This window comes from Ascaphus truei, chromosome 6, assembly GCF_040206685.1.
Source record: "Ascaphus truei isolate aAscTru1 chromosome 6, aAscTru1.hap1, whole genome shotgun sequence".
NCBI lineage: Eukaryota > Metazoa > Chordata > Amphibia > Anura > Ascaphidae > Ascaphus > Ascaphus truei.
Genome location: NC_134488.1, coordinates 67,178,853 through 67,201,687, shown reverse-complemented (window position 1 = coordinate 67,201,687; position 22,835 = coordinate 67,178,853). Strand labels below are relative to the sequence as shown.

General features: G+C 42.9%; 1 protein-coding gene and 1 long non-coding RNA gene across 4 annotated transcripts in view; one reads left to right on the top strand and one right to left on the bottom strand.

Moving 5' to 3' along the window:
- Positions 1–19,102, bottom strand: part of STK40 (serine/threonine kinase 40) — a 33,712-nt gene extending 14,610 nt beyond the window's left edge. The window contains exons 1-6 of one of the 3 annotated variants that reach the window (XM_075604724.1): positions 18,914–19,102; positions 9,143–9,262; positions 7,432–7,517; positions 4,971–5,114; positions 2,743–2,970; positions 2,416–2,468 (exon numbers count right to left, since the gene is read on the bottom strand). In XM_075604724.1, the coding sequence (XP_075460839.1) occupies positions 2,416–2,468; positions 2,743–2,970; positions 4,971–5,114; positions 7,432–7,517; positions 9,143–9,254 (623 nt within the window). In that variant the 5' untranslated portion in view covers positions 9,255–9,262; positions 18,914–19,102. Of the gene's footprint in view, positions 1–2,415; positions 2,469–2,742; positions 2,971–4,970; positions 5,115–7,431; positions 7,518–9,142; positions 9,263–18,399; positions 18,673–18,706; positions 18,746–18,913 lie in introns of those variants that run through there. The other 2 variants (XM_075604725.1, XM_075604726.1) reach the window with 2 other exon arrangements.
- On the top strand, positions 18,837–22,835 carry LOC142497223 (uncharacterized). Its single transcript, XR_012802202.1, has 3 exons — positions 18,837–19,403; positions 21,142–21,279; positions 21,958–22,835. It is a non-coding gene; the product is annotated as an uncharacterized LOC142497223 (long non-coding RNA).

Genomic DNA, 22,835 nt, shown 5'->3' with positions numbered 1-22,835 from the left:
GTACCTGCTGTCACGCGTCAGCAGGTGCAAGCATGTCTTCTACATACAGACACATACACACGGCACCGAAGAGGTTTGAGCTGTGTGGAACGTTGATACCACCTCCTGCAACTCCCAACTCTCACAGCTGGAATCCGGGGCTGAACGCACTGTACTTTTGGGAAGATACAAGAGAATGAATCACCTTGATCAGGGCAATGCTGCACTCAGCCCACGCTCATTCACTTGGAAAAACACCAGCCAGGAAGCCGCTAACAGCTTTCATTTCAAGGGCTCGTTTTCCAAAGACTTATTTGATGCGAGAAAGAGAGAGACGCGTGTCAGCTGCTTTCTATCTGTGGGCACGACTTTCCGCTCAGAAAATCAACAATATGTAATAGCAGCTGTTAAAAGAGGTGGGCGTTATAATAAAGGGAACACCGAGCCAAGGCTGGGAAATCCAGTGTGCAGAATTTAGAGATCAAAACCCACACTGATGCGCAAATCACATCTTAAGTAGACTTTTTAACACGCTCATTGGACTGACGGCTAATCAGCGGCATTAACCTAAATGGCCTCTTGTGAAAAATCAATATGCATTGCTTTTTGTTGGGGACAGCGACAGCCTACTTGTTTGACGAATGGTGCCGTCATGATTAAATCATGAGATATTAAGTATTTTAATCAATCTGGTGCTTCAGGGGTTAATTTGATTACAGTTTGGCTTACAAATACAAGATACTGTGTTTATGACAAGTCAAGACCCTTCCTGGGTCTGTGCTGATCTACACAGGGGGTGTAATTGGGGGTGAGGGGAGGATCACAGATGGTCCACTAAAAGTGAAATGTGTAGTTTAGAAGGCTAGGAACGATAGCCAGATCCTGAACCGCCAGCCTCAAAGAGAACTGTAACAGTCTTGAATTATCACTTGTACATGCCAGAGAGGTGACAAATAGGTCACCAACTTGGTTGTAAGACTATATTAAATGAAAAATTATAGACATGGCAAAAATTCATAAGAGTAACAAATGTATATCCGTCACTGTTGCGATTAGACAAATTAAATCATACCCCACACTGCATGGGTAAGAGTTGCAAGACACAGATAATGGTTTATCCTCGGAATTCAACAGAGGTGTGTTTGGAATCAGGCACGTGAATTTTCATATTTCTACGCTAATCACGGCTCTGGGGAAATCCTATGACGTGGTCAAGTATAGGAATGTCTACGTATGTTATAGCCTTTGATTTTAAGAAACTGTTCTGCATTTATTGTAACTGTATGTTCTGTATTTTTATATATATATTAAAATATACCTCTAATAAGTAATGCGTTGGGCTCTGAATGAACTGTTGCATGTAAAGAGTAAAATACATTTTGGGGCACATTATACTGCAACAAGTGTGTGTGTGTTAAGTGCATAGTTTTTCTTTAATAACAGGGACCTGAGACCCAGGCAGATAGATATGAATACATATTATTGCATATTTCTTGGGTGGTAGAAGTAGATAAATATGATTGCAATTGAGTAAGGGCTTAATATTAACTAATCAAAAGTACCTTGCGCAGGAGACAGGTGAGTTGGCTACAGTAGCTGTGTGTTAACACTGGTTGCATATCTAAGTCACATGCTCACTTCTGTGCGGTTCGTGACAGATGGCATGGGGGTGAGGGGCGAAATTGTTAATTTGAGGGACATTTACAAAAAAGGTGAAAAGTGGGCCAGCTAAAGAGCCGTGTATTAACCCTTGTCCCGAATGCAGGTCGCATGCTCAACTGTGTGCCGTACATGACAAGTGTCTTCAGAATTAATTTGCAAATAAGAGGAACGCCAACAACTTACCTGGGGCTTAGGACTGGCAAACAGTTATTACAATAGCTTTGCAGGGTTAAACAATCTTTATCCAGTGTTTTTTTGGGTGATAACACGTTCAGTCCTTAAAGCTGCAGATATATTGTTCTATTTGTTTTGTTCTTGCCTTACAAAGTAATTATAAAGCCATCATTTGCCAAAGAGACAAATAAGTACACGATACGTTTGTCAAGAAGCGATACATATTCATTTTTCACAAGATACAAAAAAGTTAAAATATTACTTTAAGGGGGATTGACTTTCAAAAGAAGCCGATTACACTGAATGTTTTACCTGCTACATGAGACGGTTCTTTCTGCACTGTTACAACTACCTCATACGCACAGGACTACAATTACTAGCAATCACAACATATTCATAATCAGAGGGAACTCCCACATGTAAGAACTGAAGTCGTCCTACACATAAAACGGACTGCAACAGACTTCTGCTTCCAAGGGAATCCCAGCTCTGCCACGGCCTCTAGAAATCCTTGGCAAAGTTCACCATTCAGAGACTATCACGCTTCCCCTCCCATAATCTCAATGCAACAGAAGATTTCAGACAGCAACAGTGTCTTACCTCTTGTTTAGCACCATGTTGCCCAGTTTCAAGTCTCTGTGCACAATATTTTTCTGCAAAGAAAGGAGACATTTGTTAATGTTACTGCAACTTAGAGAGAACACTTTGCAAATCCCCCCTTTGCTGCCAGGCAGATCAGCCAGTTAGCTCGGACGAAGAGGTTGCGAGACGCAATGCGTTGCTGGCCTCTCTAGCAGCAAATCGGTTAACACATCAAGCAAGAAAGACTGGATGTCAGTCCCTCTTCTCCCCCCATTTGTAGCACAGACCGTTTAGAGACTGGCCCAGCGGTTTAACTGCCCCGGGCCCCACCCACGTTAGTCGTACCTTGTGTAGCGCTTCCACGACCCGTACCACGTCATAGAATATGACCACAGTCTCCCGCTCCCCCAGGCGCTTCTCCTTGATGACGTAATGCTGTAGGTTGATGAGGTCGGCTGTCTTGTCGCTGAAGTCGTGTGCGCACAGGCAGTCCAGAACCAGGCAGATCCGCTTCCGTATTTTCCTAACCAGTTTGTTGGCGTCCAGATCTTCCACGATCTCACAAGTCCGGTCCTGAGAGGTGGGAAGAGTCAAGGCAGGATAGGTAAAAATGGAGGAAGGACAAGAGATAGGGAAAGAGACACAGAAAATCGAGAGTATTGAAAGATACAAAGAGGGAGAGGGACGCAGCAGAGAGTAAAAGACATACAAAGATAAATAGAGACAGAGGAGAGACAGAACATAATGAAACATGTGGAATGAGAGAAAGATACAGGGAGAGAGGCCGAGAGAGAATAAAGTGAATGATTATGCAGCACTGCATACCAACACTAAATACGTACACACGTTTTTGTTATTAATGAATAATCTATGTCAGTACACGCACCTGTACAACAAAAGGAAAGAGCACTCAGATTTGTAGAGTAAACGTTTAATGGGTGCTAGGTGCTACTGGAGAATACCAGGTACATGTCAAACGCTGAAGAGAGGGCAGCATACACATTGACAAGGTGTTTATTGCTGTGGATCAGCGTTTCAGTCCTACCCCTCTCCTGTCTTGAGAAAGGTCCCTGTGTAGGACCGAAACATCGATAGTCAGCAATAAACACCTTGAAATCTCCCATGTAAATGCTGCCTTTTCTACAATATATACTTCTAGACTGCAATGAAAGGACTAATGTTTGACCATTATTTAGTGGTGCGAGTGAATGCATCACCGCACATGGTAATATTACACAGGCACGTGTGTCCGCCCTGTACGTATGTTATTTATATAGCGCCAATAGTGCATACAGCACTTTACAACATAACAATATGTGGTAATAACATTACGAACAATGGGAATAAGCGCAACAGGAAAATGACAATATAAGGCTAAAGGGGGCCCTGCACCAAAGAGCTTACGATCTAATTATGGTGCCCGAAGCACAGAGTAAGCAACTTGCTTACATTAACATCAAAATGGCCATGGCTCTCAAACCGCCTATAGACAAAGTCTAGTGCTGCAGTACCCCTTCTCCATACCCTCCTATGCTCTTCAGGAGATGTGGCATCCAGAATGAAATACGACTCAAAGTGGGGTCCTGCATCACCACCCCCTTCCTCCTGCTACACAAGGTACATTCTCACTACTCTGAAAACACACAGCCAGGCAAACAGAATGCATGCTGCTATTATCTGAATAGCAGGCTAGCACCTCCAGCATCTGCGATCTCACCTAATCAAACGAGAGGCTGCTATAGTATGCAGGGTGATAAACAAAAGGAATGGTGGTTATTTTAGGGACGCAGTTGCTAACGAACCCCATTTAGAAATGTATTTCTGCCTGCAAACAGCAGCTGTTCGACTCCCAGTGTTTGTAACATGTGTACCAGGCTGACACTAGGAGACTCAGATAGGGAGAAACACAGGATAAAATAACTATTACGGCCAGATGCCCTACTATCGCATTGCCCGGCAAAGTTCTGCGGAAGCTTAAAGCGGCAATATCCCCTACTCGTTTTGTGTGTATATATATATATATATATATATATAAAAAAATTAAAAAAATTATAATAATTAAAATACTGAAACTGGGGACCCACATCTATTCCTAAGATAATTGGGTCTTAAGCACTTGGCAAGAATAGCCACCAGAAGCTAAGAGCGCGAGGCCTCTGTAAATGTACTTACCGGTTCTTGTCCACGCGTCTCCATGGCAGCGCGGCGTCAAATGACGCCCATTACCATGGAGACGTGACGGCAAATCACGCCGCGGGTCATGTGACGCAACATCACATGACTCCCCATTGAAGGTAAGGGGGGGCGCGATTGTGAATAGAGCAGGCAGGGGGGGCGCAGCGCAGGAAGTTTGCGCATCCCTGGACTAGGGGACTGGTGTGGGTCAACATTCATTCTTCACCAGAAGTAACATTTCACTAAAAGGTGACAATCTTTCCATGGAAAGCGATTAATGATGATAGATAGAACTAAATAAGGAACATTTGATAGCTGCAAGAGGAAATTACATGGGAAATTTTCCTATGTGTACAGTTTACAGACACAATGTGCTGTGTGTCAGTGCTCTGAATTACCTGGAACAGGCCGTGATGATGCACCACACCATCCTGGTTATGGAGGAGGGATAGGAGCGAGTATTCTGTATGCAGCAGCATTTTGCCTTGACGCTCCTCCTGTGTCTCCACTGCCTTCTCCCCTCTCTCGTCCAGGCTCAGGATCTGAGGATGGAAGACGCACTAAAGTTCTTTACAGTGCTGCAACAAGAGCGGAGGCCAGACTAAACACCCACTGCCAAAAGGATGAAGAAATCATTAGCCAAAATGCATTACCCACACATCCACTGTGAGGGAAAAAAAAAAAAAAAAAGAGAGAGAAAAAAGAGGAAAGAGAGAGCGAAAGCGCGCGCAGGGCGTACATTTGCTGATGGCAGGCCAGTTGTGGTCATTTGAAGGTTATTGTGACTTGCAACCTTCCAGTTATGTCTAGTCAATGAACCTGCTATGGAGTCCATGTAAGATTAGGCACGCACTGTTATCCCAATATGCTAGAATGTCTTCTTTGCTAATGTCCCTATGAACACCGGATTAGAAGGAGGTGCAGGCCAAAATGTTTGAGCTGGGGCCGATGAGATTTACCTGGGAGATCTGGAGCAAGTCTAAGGGCAAACGTAATCTCACGTCACCCGTTTCACAAACCCACTTTTTAATAACCCTAATTTCCCTCCAGGATGCGACTATAAACAATTCGATCAGTTTAAAGCTAAAAATATTAGAGTAGTTGCCGACCTATTACATAATGTAGTTTCCAAGAGCTCCAAATCAGGTATGAGGCACCAAACCTTAGTATGTTTAAATCTCTTCAAATAAGGCACTTTCTACCAAAAAAAAAAAAATATCCAAAATTAGAATTCACCTCCCTCACAAGCTTTGAAGCATTATGTAGGAGAGGTATTTATCAAAAAGATTTGATACCTAGAATATATGCTGGATTGGAGGCCTTGATCGACTCACCTGATCATGACTATATGCTCAAATGGGCGGCGGATTTAAATATAGAAATTGATAGGGAGGATATATGGGAGGATATATGGGAGTTTGCTGTAAAAACGTCCATATGCACAACCATTCAAGAAAATATATACAACATTCTATTTTACTGGTACCTCACCCCAAGTCGGCTGAAACAAATCTACCCTCTGGTGTCTGACCTGTGCTGGAAGGGCTGCGGGCAGAGAAGCAATAAGGCCCATATTTGGTGGACATGTCCAGCGATACAGAAATATTGAATTACTATCCAAACTATTACTGTATTAAAAGAAATAACGGATGTGTCCATTCCTATGGCCCCACTGAATTTTTTTGTTAGCTAAACCAGTTGAAGACATTGGTCGCCCAATAAGAAGGCTGATATTTATTTTAATGGCATATAGATGTGCTGTGGCGGTCTCTTGGTAGAAGATAGCTCCCCCCTCTAGACAAACTTGAGAAAAGGATAAACGAGGTGATGCTGATGGAGAAATTGACAGCCTTTTTGAAGCGGTCAACCGACGAATTTATAAAAACGTGGGACCCATGGCTGGGTCGGTGATCGGAACTGACCTAAAAATGATATTAGTTATGATGACCGCGGGCGAATACTGCCCCTTCCCCCCCAATCTTCTGTCTCTCTTGCTCTTTTTCTTTCTTTGTCCTTCCTGTAGAACATTTATTGGATAACGCTTGATGATCCCTGTTACCATTTAGATGGAAATCAATACACCTATTGTAGTGTTCGCAAACAAAACTAAAACGTTGATCAGGGGTTATTTAATATTACTCAATGTTTTCTCTATTTTCCTATATTTACTGAAAAAACAAGGGTGTTCTGTTTTCAATCAATGTTTTGAGATGTTGTATCTTCTGTTCACCCAATAAAAATATTTGAAACAAAAATGTATTGGGGCGGCGGGGTTCTTTTTAATATGTATTGGCGGGGGCCTTTTTAATATGTACTGTATTGGCGGGGTATTTTTATTATGTATTGTGGGGTGGAGTTATATGTATTTAGGGGGGGTGGGGGTTTTAGGAATGCATCTTGTGGGGGGGGGGGGGAGTGAGTGGGGTAATTGACAGAAGGTGGGGGCTAGTGAGAGAGGGGGTGAGGGAGGGAGAGAGGAAAAGAGGGAGTAAGAGTGAGACGCAGGGGAGAGAAATACATGTGAGGCGGAGTGGGGGGGAGAGAGTAAGACGGAGGGGAGAGAAATACATAGGTAGAGGGTGTGAAATAGAGGGGGCTCGTGAGGTGTGAAATGGGGTGGGTCGGGAAATCTGGCTGCGGCCCTGTAAATACACACCTCTACTTGAAATATAAGGGCACCGATGGGCTAGCCTGCCCCATGATCAACTTTTCAAACAACATATAGGCAATTGGAGTGCCTTTGTATATCATCTTTTTGGTAATATGAAACAATGCAAGCAATGCACTGCTTTTGCAGGGCGAGTATTGCAAGTGCAGTGCGCTGCAGGGCCAAACAGCAGGAAGAGGCTGCACACTTGCCTTTAACTGATAAAAATCGTCCGTGCCATCCTTCCGTGCTAAGCACTGCACAATGCTGGGTACTGGAGAGTTACCCAAACGAGGACCTGGCAGGAAAGAAGAAGTAGCAGCAATGAGTGATGAAACGTTCTGTTTACACTTACTGCCTTAGCATACAGCAGCACTTCCACTGTCATAATCACGATGACAGGGTCAGGGGGAAAAGAAGATGCACGTTCAGGGAGTGCACCATTTAGTTAAACTGGATGAGACACTGCTCCTTTTTTCATATGCATCAAGTAGACGGCCCATAAGATCCCATTGTAACATTTATCAATTCAATTACACAAGGGGGAAAAGAATTCCCGGAGTGGCAAATGGCAATCAGACCAATCCCCGGACCAATACAGCGAGCCATATTTACCAAGCAGTATCTTTCTCCCCCCCAAAGTCTATTTCAGTTTAACTATTTTGTATTTTGCCTCCTGAGCATGTCCTGCCATTTTGAAAAAACTACAACAAAAAATAAAAATAAAATAAATAATCATTATTTTCTTAAACTCTAGCTTCTCAGGTCACCATGATAAGCTGCAGTGAGCTCCGGGAAGCGCTCCATTTAAACCTCCAAGACACACATTTTAAATATTGTGTATATCTCCTGAAGCACCATAACTAAAAAATTAGAACCAGCTTTGGAAAGGGCAAGAAGATATTTCAAAGTAAAAAAAAGAAAAATAATGCTGCTGCTTTAAGACAAGTGAATGGGCCATATTGCTTAGTAAATCTAGCCCTGTTATTTGGGTTTTTTTTTTTAAACCTGTTTGGCAAGGTCTTTTCCTTTAAGAATATATTCCTATACGTTCCTAGTGTACTGTATTTGACAATACAATTTTAAGGTAGACATTTTCACGTCAGGAATCCTTCCCTCTGCAACTGGTGGAATCTCCTTTGCAGTAATCTCATTAGGTGACCTCCTGTTAAGTAAGCAGTTCCAGGGGCAAAAAGTTTCCTCGCAGGATCTTTTGTAGTGAGTGTCGGGTTAAAGAGCAGCATTATCTGAATATTGATCTCAACTGCTCTCAAAAACATCCTGCAAAGGTCTCCGTATCAGTTCCATTAGCACAAAGCAATGTGGTCCATATACATTACTGGCGGTTTATCAAAGTGCTTGCATAGTCAAGCCCTAAATTAGGTCATACAGGCTTCCCCGGCTCCCTCCGCAGTTAGCAGGAGGATACCCTAGGTTATGCCTGCCTGAACTAGAAACCACAATTACCAGGTCAATACAGAAAACTGACCATTACTACTTTTATACTCTCATATAAAGCTCTGCCTATGTACTCCTCGCTTTTCAACTCTTCTCTGGGACTCATCAAGTTCCAATGCATGGATCCGATGTTAACTTCCATTCAAGGCAATGGCAGCTTACGTAGGATCAGGGAATCTTCATTTGAGCTTGATGAATCTGCTCCGTAGTGCAAGAGCAGCTTGCTATAAAACTCTACTGAATACACAAGTGACAGGACACTTTAAGACCTGTGACGTTTGTCAAGCTCTGTACCCATCAATTCCACCTTTGAAAAACTTCTGCTGGAACCCTAAAAGGTCTGCCAATTAGGACCACCCTGTAAATCAAAGTCGCAAGGTCTTCAGCTCAATGAGAAATAAGATTGAAATGTCCCATTCGAATTTGCAACTCTAATGCAGCCCCTACAGAGGACAGACAGCTTACCTAGAATAAATGGTCCTGCCCGCTTGGCGTTACTTCCCGAGATGCTGGTGCACAGAGCCTTCGTCCTCGAGGTGGTCTCCCCAGCGTCACTTTCCGATGCTCTCCTCTTCATCCTTGGCTCTGGGAAAGCGAAATAGTGAGGGGAAGACCACGTCAGGATGAGCAAGAGAGAGAGACTGCTCTTTCATTCACAGCAATGTGCCTTTCTCCGGCAACACATCAATTCCACTACTAATGTCACAGACTGTTCTTGCACAGGCAGCTGCAGCTCTGCAGAAGGCGGCATCACAGGCAAAAGCACAAAAAGAGGAACAGAATGCCAATGAAACAATCACGATGAAGCTGCCCCATTTCAGGAAGGTTCAACGGAGACAGGGTCACATAAGCAAGAAAAATAGTGGAGATAGTGTGGGGGATGCCACAAGTAGGTAAATCTGTGGCACTTTATTTTATAGGAAATGTTGTTTGAGGATTTTAGAATATATATATATATATATACATACATACACACACACACACACACACACACACACACACACACACACACACACAGTGGCAGGTGAAGAGACAACTAAGAGCTCATTTCTTGGCGCCTTTGGGTCTCTGTTGAGAGCTGCCAGCAATTAAATATGTATCTCAATATGGTCTAGATTGCTTTTGGGATTTGCTTTGTCTTTCTTCATCAGTCAGACAGTGATCTAAAGATCTCCCCGCCAGCCCCCTCTCCCCCCCCCCCCCCCCCCCCAAGATAAGCAGCACTGGAAACAGCATTTATCGACCATTCAAAATGTGCATGTTCAATATTTACAAATCCATATCATGGTAACCCAATAATGTAATGTAAAGGGCAGAGGGAGTGAAGGAAGCGAGTCTTGCAGAGGGACGGAGGAGAGGAGCAGGACATTGAAACTAAAGAAATAGCTTTCTATAAAATCAAGGGCATGTCTCCTCTAAATACACTGATCCCATTCACTGCTGAAGGGGAGGGGAGCAAGAAATGGGGGGGGGGGGGTGACCAGCACAGCTTCAAAACCTGACGCTAAAGGAGTGAACAGAAACTACATTAAAGAAATCCATGTGTGTATCACATTAGCTCCCTCCTTGACAATTACGTGTGGCACTGACGCAAATTTCAGTTCTTCTGTGTCTGCCTCCCACACTCTTTATCATGCAGTAATATCAATCTCTAAAGGCCAAAAGCAGAGAGATTTGGGGGTTGTGTACGAATGGCAAACAGTGGCATTTTAACGTTAAAAAAAATAATAAAAAAATTTACCAACAGTGAGATCCCATTGAAAGTTACGAGACTAATAAAATGAGTGGGCAAGCGTGCCATAGAGGAAACCCCGTAGGGACAAAAACCAGTGCACAGCGTCTCACACAAAGAGAGTGGGGATATGATAATGAAAAAGGTTTATTTAGATAAAAACCATGGACAAAAAGAGTACTGATGTAGACACTAACGCGTTTCACACGCAGGATGATAAGATCTTTGATAAAGCACCCTGCATGTGAAACGCGTTAGAGTGTCTACATCAGTACTCTTTGTCCATGTTTTTATCTAAATAAACCTTTCATTATCATATCCCTACTCTTTGTGTGAGACGCTATGCACCGGTTTTTGTCCCCAATTTCAAGGTCAATGTCTGCTCATTTCAAGGTCAGTTCTGATAGCTACATATTTGGACTCACTGCTTTAGTCTTTCCACGGTACTAATTAGTCCTTGATAAAAGAAATATGGAGCAATATGCTGTTGTATTTGCAAAAGTACAAAAGCGCTTTGTAAATTACCATACAACTATGGCAGAGAAGCCGTTACATGGCTGAACACAGAGCAGCATGTATTGAAGATGGAGCGAAGTGGTACAGAGGATTTAATGGAGGGTCGCACGGAGCAATGCATTGCAAGGCGCGCTGCTGGTAAAGCATGACCTATTACAGCACGTACACATCTCCTTCCAAGCCTTCACCAGGACGCTGCATGTACAGAAGCGTGACAGACTCAACAAAGGGCATGTCTGTGTGGATACGAGCCTTTGCTGCAGAACAAAGCTTCTTTTACTTTAATTCAGAGGTGCGTGGGTACTCGTTCTTTGCATACGAGCCAACATTCACACTGGTAGTACTAGATGTGAGGAAATGGCCCACATAGCAAGGAAGATAAAGAAAAATAAACAACCGTTCTGTAATTAGCCCCCTTGAAACTTTACTTATTTGCAGCCTTTAAAACACTATTAACAATTGTCTTCTTTCACCATGTCCCTTGCAATCCATGCTCATCAGAAGCCAGCACAGATTTACAATGTCAGACGTATATTACCATGTATAAGATTGTGTGGGTTTGTATCTTTGTGCATGTATAACTGTGCATATTATTGTGTCTACACTGTGTGCGCGCACATTAGTGTGTCTGTACTGCGGTGTGCATCAATGAGTGAGGGTGTTAATGGTACTGTACTGGTATATGGGGCGTCAGCAGCTATAAATAGCAGGGTCAGTTAACACCGTTACTGTAAGAAAGGCCAGCAACACATTATTCCTTAACCCTGTGTAGCCAGGCCCCTCCATCTCTCGCGATCACTCCATCACCGATGACTGAACAGAAGAGTCCTCTTCCCCTACAAGAACGAGCAATTACATTATGACATAGCTACTAAGTCATGGGGTCTGGCACTCCTGGGGCCTCATGATGTAGTAGCTATGTCCGTAGCCATCCAAAGGGTTAATATCGCTCTGCAATGCATTGCTGGCCTCTTTGGCTGTGAAGGGGTTGACATACATACATACATATATACATATATATACACATATATACATACATACATACATACATACATACATATATATATTTTAAGATTGCAAGCAAACTAAATAAATAATAATCTGACTTGTCTGACTCCCCTGCTAACATTCGGCACTACATTAAAGCAGCAATAATACATTCCCCCCTTTTTATATGTAAAGCATGTGGCAATGTATAATTGTACATTCTTACATAAACTGGCAATCATTTGGTGCTCCAGGTCTAAATCTGTAAAAATCCCGATTGCTTTGCCCAACATAATGGCCGCCTTTCAATTTTAATCAAACCTCCAGTCAGCGTAAGGCTGAGTTTATAGTGTGTGCTTGAGTGTGTGTGCGCGCATGATGCACCCAAGCAATCTCTACACATACTGATTCAGGCGATAGGGGGTGGCGGAGGTGTGGCTATGACATCACGGAGCTGGTTCGCCGTGATTGGCTGAACCCCTCACGTGACACGGCAGTCGCTTGAAAAGACAATTTTTTGTCTTTAAAAAATGCGGTCCCGCCATCGCGCTCCGTCGTGCGTGCGCACTAGGGTTGGCCTCTAAGGATCCTGCAATTTGTACTTGGCGCGCGCAAGCACCCTGGCACATACTATGATCTCAGCCTAATTCAGCAGCGCCAATGCATTATATTACAATGGTAACATTTACTATTGTTACAGCCCAAACTGCTGAGAACATTGGCAACAAATTATCACTAACAGGGAAGTGCTGCAAAAAGCTTGCACTGCTGGGGAAGTGAGCTAAAGCAGGGGAGCGCAAACTTTTGCTGCTGCGCCACCGTGTCTTCCCTGCCTGGATGCCCGTGCCGCCCCTACCTCAGACCTGTGTCAAATGACATTGCGGGGTCATGTGATGTCGCATGACCCGCGGCATCATTTGACGCGTGTGATGTCACATGACCCCCGTGGCGTCATTTGATGTCGCGTTGCCATGGCGACGCGTCACAGCGCCTGAACCTCGGTAAGTATAGTGTTGCAGAGGCCTCACGCGATCCCCCGGCATTTAATTTAAATGCCTTGGGGAAGAGCGCGGGGCCTCTGCAGCCGCCCGCGCCCCCCAGAAAAATCTCCCGCCCCCCCACTTTGCACACCGCTGGGCTAAAGCTTTCTATAGTAATCAAAGGATGCTTTAAAAGTCATTACAAATGGCATTGAGTTGAATTAAAAACAAATCACTATTATGCAATACTGTACTACAGAACGGATTTTTAAAAAAAAATAATAAGATTTCACGTTTTGCTGTTTTAATGAAATAAACAACCAAGAAATGAATGACAGAATCTGCATGTGTACTATATAGACTAGGGCGTCTTAGCGTCTTTTTGTGTGCATGTCTCATATAGTTTAACACAGAAATATAATCTTCTATGCACGGACAGTAACACGAGGCAGAGAAATTACAGAAGTTATTAGGTCTACCCCTAATAACACATCCAACTAAGATGCTGAGAAGCACTCCTGCCGGCTATGTGACTTATCCCCCTTACCCTGCTCTGGGAAGCAAAGCAGAGGAATAAACCTCAAAGCCCGACGCTACTAGCCTGGAAGACAGCGTGTATCACGCGCAGGCTGAATTAACCCCAAACATACCGGAGACAAACCATGTGTGTATAAACGCTGTAGCTGTAATAAGGAAGTCCTTAGATCACATTGAATGGGAACCAGCTGGAAGCGATGGACCCTTGGTCCCCCTAAGGGAACCGACAGACCCTCGCATATACCAGGTAACCCTTAGTGATAAATCAGCAGCAAACAGTCACTGGACGGCGTACTCACAATCCAGAACCCAGGTAAGTCTGAAGTCTCCAGTATAGGCTGCGTGCATCCAGGAACAACAGGAACAGGTAAGCAGGAGAAAAAACTAGGAGCACAGCAGTGAAAAACGAGAACTGGAGGCCAAATGAAAAAATAACAAAAATTTTATGGGACATCTACTATTTAAAAGAGAAACCTCTAACGCGTTTCTCGCATGGTGCGCTTTATGAAAGAGTAGTTTCAATGGTCTTAATCAAACTCTTATATGTTCTACACGCTCAAAAGCACCGGCTACCTGTGCCTAGGTAAAAACAAACCCCCAGGACACACATCCCCTGTGAAAACTAAACACAGGAAAGACGAAACATTGAGCATTACGCCCCTTTCCTGCGTTTCGTTTTCACAGGGGGTGTGTGTCCTGGGGGTTTGTTTTTACCTGGGCACAGGTAGGCGGTGCTTTTTAGGGTGTAGAACATATAAGAGCTTGATTAAGACCATTGAAACTACTCTTTGATAAAGCGCACCATGCGAGAAACGCGTTAGAGGTTTCTCTTTTAAATAGTTGATGTCCCATTAAATTTTTGTTATTTTTTCATTTGGCCTCCAGTTCTCGTTTTTCACTGCTGTGCTCCTAGTTTTTTTCCTGCTTACCTGCTCTGGGAAGCGAATGTTTCCCGTGACAATGTCATGAGCTGTGGACAGTTAAAGCACAGCGAGGCACTGCTGATTCCAACCTCTGCAGCGCCAGAAAAGCAATGACAGCACGGAAAGAAAGTCCAGTATGATGGTAGGAGTGTGGAGTAGCATAGAGATGAGATGACAGATACTTTTTTTTTTTTCTTTCTTACTTTTTGCCCTTTCAAACATGGTTTTATTTTTAAAATCCAATGCGCCGTTCACGAGATAAGCGTTTGAAATATTTAGCATCGAAGAGGTTAAAACTGGGCTCTCACCTAGAGCAGTCTAAAGGTTACTGTGGTAACAAACTAGAGATTAAGAAAAGCATTATTTTTAAAACTACAAAAAAATTTAAAAAAGGAACAAATTATTTACTGCATATATCAGGGGCGCGGCGCGGCGCCTACAGAGGCCCCACGCTCTTACCTAAAGCATTTAAATTAAATGCCCAGGGAGCGCACGAGGCCTCTAAGTTTCCTTACCTCGTCTCCAAAGGCTCCGGGCGACACGTCGCCATGGCAACGCAGCATCAATTGACACCGTGGGGTCACGTCATTTGACGCCGGAGACAAGGTAAGGGCGGTGGGGGCGCGCAAGCAGGGGGGGGACAGAGAGGAAAACGTTTACACACCCCTGGTATATATTATTTTTTATCCCTTCAGTGCCCTAATGGTGTACGTCAAGAAAAGAGGCACCCTGGGGGTCCTTATAACGTACATCATTGGCCTCTGCTCGTATTTTTTGAGCTTGAATGCAATCGGAGCTCCGATCACCATACTGAAGGGGGCAAGAGGGGATGGCCACTTGCTCACTGGCACTGAAAAGTTTAAGACATGCTCAGGGGGAAAGATACTAACATTATACAAGATAAACTTGTATATGCGTCTGGAGGGGGTGGGGGCGTTTGCTGCTTTCATTTATTCAAGGCTGGTTGTAAAAAGAACAGAAACATATTTATTTGGTGGTCATCACTTTTCTGCAGAATGCGTGCCTTGAATACAACACGGCATGCTCAGATCGTACATATCATCAACACATGGATAAATGCTATAGATCAGAGGTTCTCAACTCCTGTCCTCAAGACAGGTCAGGTTTCCAGGATATCCCTGCTTCAGCGCAGGTGGCACAATCTTTGACTGAGCCACCTGTGCTGAAGCAGTGAGCCCTTGATGGAGACACCTGTGTTTAACCTGGGATATTCTGAAAACCTGACCAGTCTGGGGGAGGTGGGGGGTAAGAGGGGCTTGTCTTGAGGACTGGAAGTTGAGAAACCCTGCTATAAAATGGAGAGAGTTAAAGAGGTGACGTGCCTAACCAAAAGAGCTTTCAATCATTGGAGTGGGAAACAAAGCAACATATATGTGGTACAGGGTGTGTGGAATAAATGTGCTCTAACATACTAGAAGTGCTATTCTCTAAGGTCAAGTAGTATAGAAAGTGCTAAAACTGGTCTGCAATTCACAGGATGAATAGCACAGCAAGCGTCACACAAAGAGCTTTTGCAGGCAAAGGGGTGATTACATGGCAGGGTTAGAGATTCTGCCGTTTGTGGGAATGCAAGCAGCATGTGGAGGCCTCAGCTTAACGTGTTCTGTAGAGTGAGCACATTCCAGGGATATTTCCGCACGGTTTGTTAATAAGAAGGAAACGTGCCGGTAGCGTTTACAGACAGGTCAAAATACAGAGCTTCTGCACAGCTACAAGAGGAGCATTAAAGCAGCGATTGCAGCTTCCCTATGAATCTACCCCCATGAGCTCTGAACTCTGAACTCTTCTCCAGCACCAGGAACCAGCTACACTTATTACAGAGCAAGACCCACACAGAAAAGTCCTTACTATAAAAGACATACAAATAAAGGATACTTGCAGGTTTTATGACAGTCAATCCCATAGTCACACTACTACAAATCATAAGTACTGTATCTAATGCACTTCAAACCTAATCATCTCTGCTAAGAATGCAACTTAACCCCTTCACTGCCAAAGATTTATTCATAAGGTTGAATGGAGCTCCATTAGTCTTTCGATTATGGTTTAGCAATTCCATTTCACTTGTAGTAATATACAGATAACAAACATTTGTACTTATAATTATCACACTACTATATTCTTCAAAAATAAATTAATTAACCCTTACGTTTAATTGTAACATGACTTAAAATGGTGCTAGTGGTGTACATGTCACCTTTTGGGGTTCCATGAAATCAGCATCTTTGGCTTGAGACCAATTTAGGCTGCTTGATGCCCATTTAAGATTGTAAGCCCAACAGGGATTCCTAATACGGCAGACTGTCATAGCTGCATATTATAATGCAAAGCCCTGACTCTGTATAAAGGAAACCCAAGAACCAGTGTAAATTATGAATCTGCTTCTTGGTGATTCCTAGCTTCCGCTCTCTGGGGAAAAAAAAAAAAAAAAAAAAGGAGAGAGTTCCAGTCAGGAGGGTGATGCAAGGGGTAGACCAGAGAACACCCACGGGTGCTACAGCAAAACTGAAACTGACAACTGGTGAGATCACAATGTGCATGGGAGCGGATGAGTAAAAAAAATAAAAATAAAAAGGTAGGAAGTTGGCCGCTTGTCAGAAGCTAAACCCTAAACAATCACCCACCCTCTTATCAACTCAGAAAGAGAAAACATAAGTCACAGATTTCAATGGAATATTTAAAAAAAAAAAGCCTTGCACGCATAACCAGGAGCAGAACCAATTACTGGCACGGACAGGTTTCACCAGAGGGGGGGTGGGGGGGAGACACTGAAATTGACTTCAGCCAGAAATCACTGCAATGTTGTAGCACTGTTGCCTCATAGCAGGGCCCTTCAACTTTCAGCCTGTGGGCCAAAACCAGACCCCCCCAAGGGTTCTGCCCTTGGACTGTCTGCCCCTGCTAGTGTCAGTGCAGTCGCTCAAGCAGCCAAGTTACATTTTTCACACTAGAACTCACAAAGCTCAGTGATTTTAAAAACAAACAAAAAAAAAAAACTTGATAAAGTATGAAGTATTTTTAGATAGATATACATTTGCGTTACTGTACACTCCTGCCTATCTACTTGCACAATTGTTCTTATCCTGCCCAATTTAGTGGAGCACTATCATAGGTTTAATCCCTCAATTAAAGAGACCGATTACAATCTGTACCGATTTCTATAGGATGGGCTAGATTGAACAACACAGCGCCAGGTGTCTACTACACACCATGTTGTGCCCGCCACACAATTGCAAGCAAGTCTTTCACATGCATAACAAGACGGTGATACGCATACACACACTGCAGTTATTTGCACCTATAAACTCTGCATTTAAGTGCCAACAACGCCATCTGCCCTACACAACCTGTTTAAGCCCAGACTAATTGTTTTTTCAATACCCTTTACCAAATGATCCTCTATTCAAAAGCTTTGCAAATCAGGTAAGAGGAGGATGGGGGCTAGGAGGGCGTGTGATACAAAAAGGAGTGCAAATAAGACACTGTTCCATTTTGCTCTGAGATAGAATAAACAGCCATAATCACATGCTCCTATAGTGCCAAAGGGAACAACCAAACAATGCTCATTATGTATTCGATGTGACACATCAGAATCCTTAAAGAAAGAACGTTCTACCGGCGACCTTTTATATCCACAGCAGGTCGATGGCATAATCAAAGATTAACCCTATCATTCATAGCGGGACGTCAGCACAACGTCTCAGGCAGCAGAAAAGGTTGACAGGTGGGCCACAAGAAATTGTCTTCTGGGACAGATGTTAATAATTCACATGTGTGCAGTTTGATAACAATCTTAATGGTGGCTTTGGGTTTGCATGAAACCTTTACCAGCTGACCCTTAAAAATAAATACATTAGTGGATGCGTTTAAATATACCTCAAGTATTTTGTATAATTTTGATACTATCTTGGATGACTTAATACACTTTTCAAGAGCATACAATGCGGTTAAAATAACACAAAGCAGCACCCACCTCAAGTACACACAGTCACAGTAGTTACCCCTTCCTAATGCCCCTGCACTGACCTTAATGGCTGCAAGTCTTTGTATATGCTTCACACTCCAGTCTGCCCCATTGCAGCTTCTCCAGTTTAATTCTGCCCCTAACAAAGCCACAGACTATGCCTTCAATCTTAACTCCCCCTCTCTGGTTTTACTTACCCCATCCAGCAGGTACTATTCTCTAGTACTCCCTCCTACCTCTGTTCCTTTCCCTAAAATCCATCATAATGTACCCCACAACAGCATGTTGCCATCTGGCCATACCACAGGGCCACAATACTTTCTCCCTCCCCTATTGTTGCCTCCAATAGTGTCTGCAGTTGCCCCCTACCTTATTGTTGCTAGCTGCTTCCTCCACTACTTATTAATGTCCAACATTCGTCATGATTCCCCCCCCCCCCTTATTGCCCCTTTCCCAGCTCCTCCCCCCTTATTGCCCCATCCTCAGCGCCACCCCTCACGTAACCTGCCCTCCTCATCTCCTGCCCCTGTTATTGCCCCCACACCACCACCACCACCTCCTCCTCCTCCTCCTCACCTTGCCCTCTCGGGCCGGTCTGCGGCTGCACAGGGCTCCTCAATGTGGGTGCATGCCCCCTCCGGAGACTCGGTGTGTGCGCGCGGTGAGTAAGCGGCGCCGGGCAGCCAGGCCTCGAACGCCTTTAATGCTCAGCACCGCTCTCCATAGCTGCGCACTTGACAACGGAAATTACGCATTCTAGTCCGCAAACACCGGCCAGCCAATCAGAGTGACCCTCACAGCGCCGAGGCCCCACCCGTCCGAAAGAAAGCGTTCTACCTATTGGCTGTTCTTGCTCAAGCCTTTCCCACTCCCTTCTGTCCGTAACCCAGCCTCCTGCTTTCAGGAGTAATTACATCATCTTGGCAATAGCGGCTTCTGATTGGACACTGGTGGTGAATGGAGGCGGCTCTGATTGGCTGCTGACACAAGTGATTTAAAGCCCAGATAATGCAGCTCTTCTGATCACATTGTGACACCTCAGTCAATAATATAAGAACATTGCATGGTATTATTATTTTTTAATTAGAGTGAAAGATAATAAAATGCCGGAAATGAGATATAAGAGCAATGTATGGTAGTAGTAGTAGTATTATTAGTTGATCAAAGAAAATAAAATGCTACACATTTGAAATTGTACTAATAATCATTATAATAAATAATATCAACAACAAAAATAATACTTATTACACATAGTACATACAATTGTTCACATGTGATATAAGAACAATGCATGTTATTGCTATTATTTGTAGTAGTAGTAGTAGTAGTAGTAGTAGTAGTAGTATTAGTAGTAGTAGTATCAAAGAGAATAACTATGAACTATTATTAATAGATAGCAACAAAGGAAACAATTATTTACAGTAAGGGCAGTTCAAATTTGGAATTCACTATTCATGGAGACTGTGATGGCAGATACAATAGATTTGTTTAAAAAAAAAGTAGTTGGGCATCTTTTTAGAAAGAAAAGGTATACAGGGATATACCAAATAAGTAAACATTGGAAGGATGCTGATCCAGGGAGTAATCTGATTGCCATTACTGAAGTCAAGAAGGAATTTATTTTTCCCCTTATGAGATATCACTGGGGGGTTTTATTTGCCTTCCTCTGGATCAATATACTGTTAGTACGGATATAGGATAAAACAGGGGTGCGCAAAGTTTCTCTCATGCGCCCCCTGTCTCCTTCGGCTCGTGCCCCCGCCCCCCCTCCCCCATGGCTCCAGCATCAAATGATGTCACGGCAACTTGACATCACGTGACCCTGCAGCGTTATTTGACGCCGGTTGCCATGGAGACGCGCCGCTGGAACTCCAGGTAAGTGAAAAGTTTCAGAGACCTCGCGCGATCCCCGGCATTTATTTTAAATGCCTTCGGGGAAGCGCGGGGCCTCTATAACAGCCGCGCCCCCCTGAAAATCTCATGCCCCCCCTTGGGGTCGTGCCCCCCATTTTGCCCACCCCTGGGATAAAGTATCTGTTGTCTAAATTTAGCATAGGTTGAACTTGACGGGCGCATGTCTTTTTTCAACCTCATCTACTATGTTTCTATGTAATAAAATGCTAGAAATGTGAAATCATTATGCTAATCATAATAAATAACATCAATATCTAATAATAATATATATTACAAATAGTACATACAATTGTTCAAATGTGATAATACCAAAGTGTGGTATTGTTGTTATTACTACTATTACTACTACTACTACTATTATTATTATTATTATTATTGAATCAGCAAATAACATGCTTGAAATGTGAACACACTAATATTCATTATCATAAAAACATCAATAACTAAAAATAATACTACATTACAAATAGTTTATACAATTGTTCAAATGTGAAATAAGAACAATGCATGTTATTTATTATTAGAGGATCATAGAGAATAAGATGCTAGAAATGTGAAATGATTATGCTGATATTCATTATAATAAATCATAACATAAATACTACTACTAATAATACTGTACTTATTACAAACAGTACACTCAATTGTTCAAATGTGAAATAAGAACAATGCATGCTATTCTTAAAATGAGAGGATTACAGAGAATATAATTATAGAAATGTGAAATCATTATGCTAATAATTCTAATACCTAATGACATTTATACTAATACTTATTACAAAAAGGGTTCAAGTATATACAGTTGCTCAGATCTCAAATAGTTAATAATTGTTAAAAATGAATCACGTGGAATATATTGTGGTTTAATATGTATGTGTCTTTATTTATAGCGCCATCTGTGTACATAGGACTTCACAGCAGTAATACACGTGACAATAATATAACACATAATAGGAATAAACGCTTCAGACATACAAGTAACATTTCGGAAAAGGAGTCCCTGCCCCAAGGAGCTTACAGTCTAATTGGTAAGTAGGGAGAACGTACAGAGACAGTAAGAGGGTATTCTGGTAAGTGCGTCTGCAAGGGGTCAAGGTTGATGTATGAGGTGTATAGTATTAATATATTACACACATTGATAGCACTGGTCTTTTTTTTTAAAGGACAAGTATGGGAACTCTAAGCCAAAGACAAATACATTTATATGTACACTACAGTAAATAATTTTGCTTCAAATGAATAAAAAGCATTTATCTACTACTAGTAAGTATTTAACCCCTTTTTCTAAGAACTTCATAATCATTTTATGGTGTTTCTTGTTTATCAACCCAAAAACAGTGCCAGAACTAAGTTCCCAAGTTCCCCCACATAAGTATTCACCCCTACCAATAATGTCACAAGTGTTGAATTACAAATAATGTTTGGACATTTTTTTTAAACTAGCTATTTTTATTCAAATGTACAAAGCTGTAGTGCTTAAACTGAACACTGTTATACGAAGAGGAGGTTGAATGTCAGCAAAGGGGGGGGGGGGGAATAAGAAAAAAAAGAGTGAAAAATACTGGTTGCATAAGTATTCAGCCCCTTAAGTCAGTACTTGGTAGAAGCACCTTTTGCAGCAATCACTGCTATGAGTCTTTTTGGATCAGTCTCTACTAGCTTTGCACAGTTGGGTGGTTGGTTACATTTTTGCCAATTTTTCACAGGAAAATTGATCCAGTTCTGATAAGCTTGTTGGGGATTGTCGATGGAGACTGTAATCTTCATGTCTCGCCATAAATATTCAATTGGATTCAAATCAGGACCTTGACTGGGCCACTCAAGAACATTAATTCTCTTCTTGTTCAACCACTCCAGTGTGGCTTTGGCTTTGTGCTTCGGTTCGTTATCCTAGTGAAATTTGAATTTCCTCCCCAACAGAGTTGTGGCTGACTAACAGGTTTTCCTCAAGGATTCACCTGTACTTTGCATCATCCATTCTCCCCTCTATCCTGATAAGCTTCCCAGTCCCTGCTGAAGAGACGTTTCCCCATAACATGATGTTGCCACCACCATGCTTGACAGTTGGGATGGTACTGACTGGGTGTTGTGCAATGTTGAGTTTGCGCCAGACGTAACGCTGGGAATTTAGACCAAAAACTTAAATATTTGTTTGCGAAAAAGCATATAGATGATACTGCAGACATGTGGAAAAGGGTTTTGTGGTCAGACAAGAATAAACCTTAACTTTTTTGTTGTATGTATGTATGTGTATATAAACCTGAAAAGAAAAGAGGGAAAAAGAGAGGCGCGCTCTCTTAGTGTAATATTGCTTGGACAATTTATTACACTAATAAAATCAGCAGTGGTTCAACTCACAAACATCGGCAGATCACTCGCATATTTGAGTATAATACTCAGTCCGTCCCCAGCTCAGCTGTATACGCTTTGCACCGCTTCCACGCTTGGGGTCCGTATTGCGCGTCTTCTGCTCCGCCTGCAGACCGGAAGTGAAAAAGCCCTCAGGGTGAAACGCGTAAGAGTTGCGGGGGGTGCCTTCCCCTCTCTCTTTTTTAACTTCCATGCTGCAATAAAGAATTTTCTA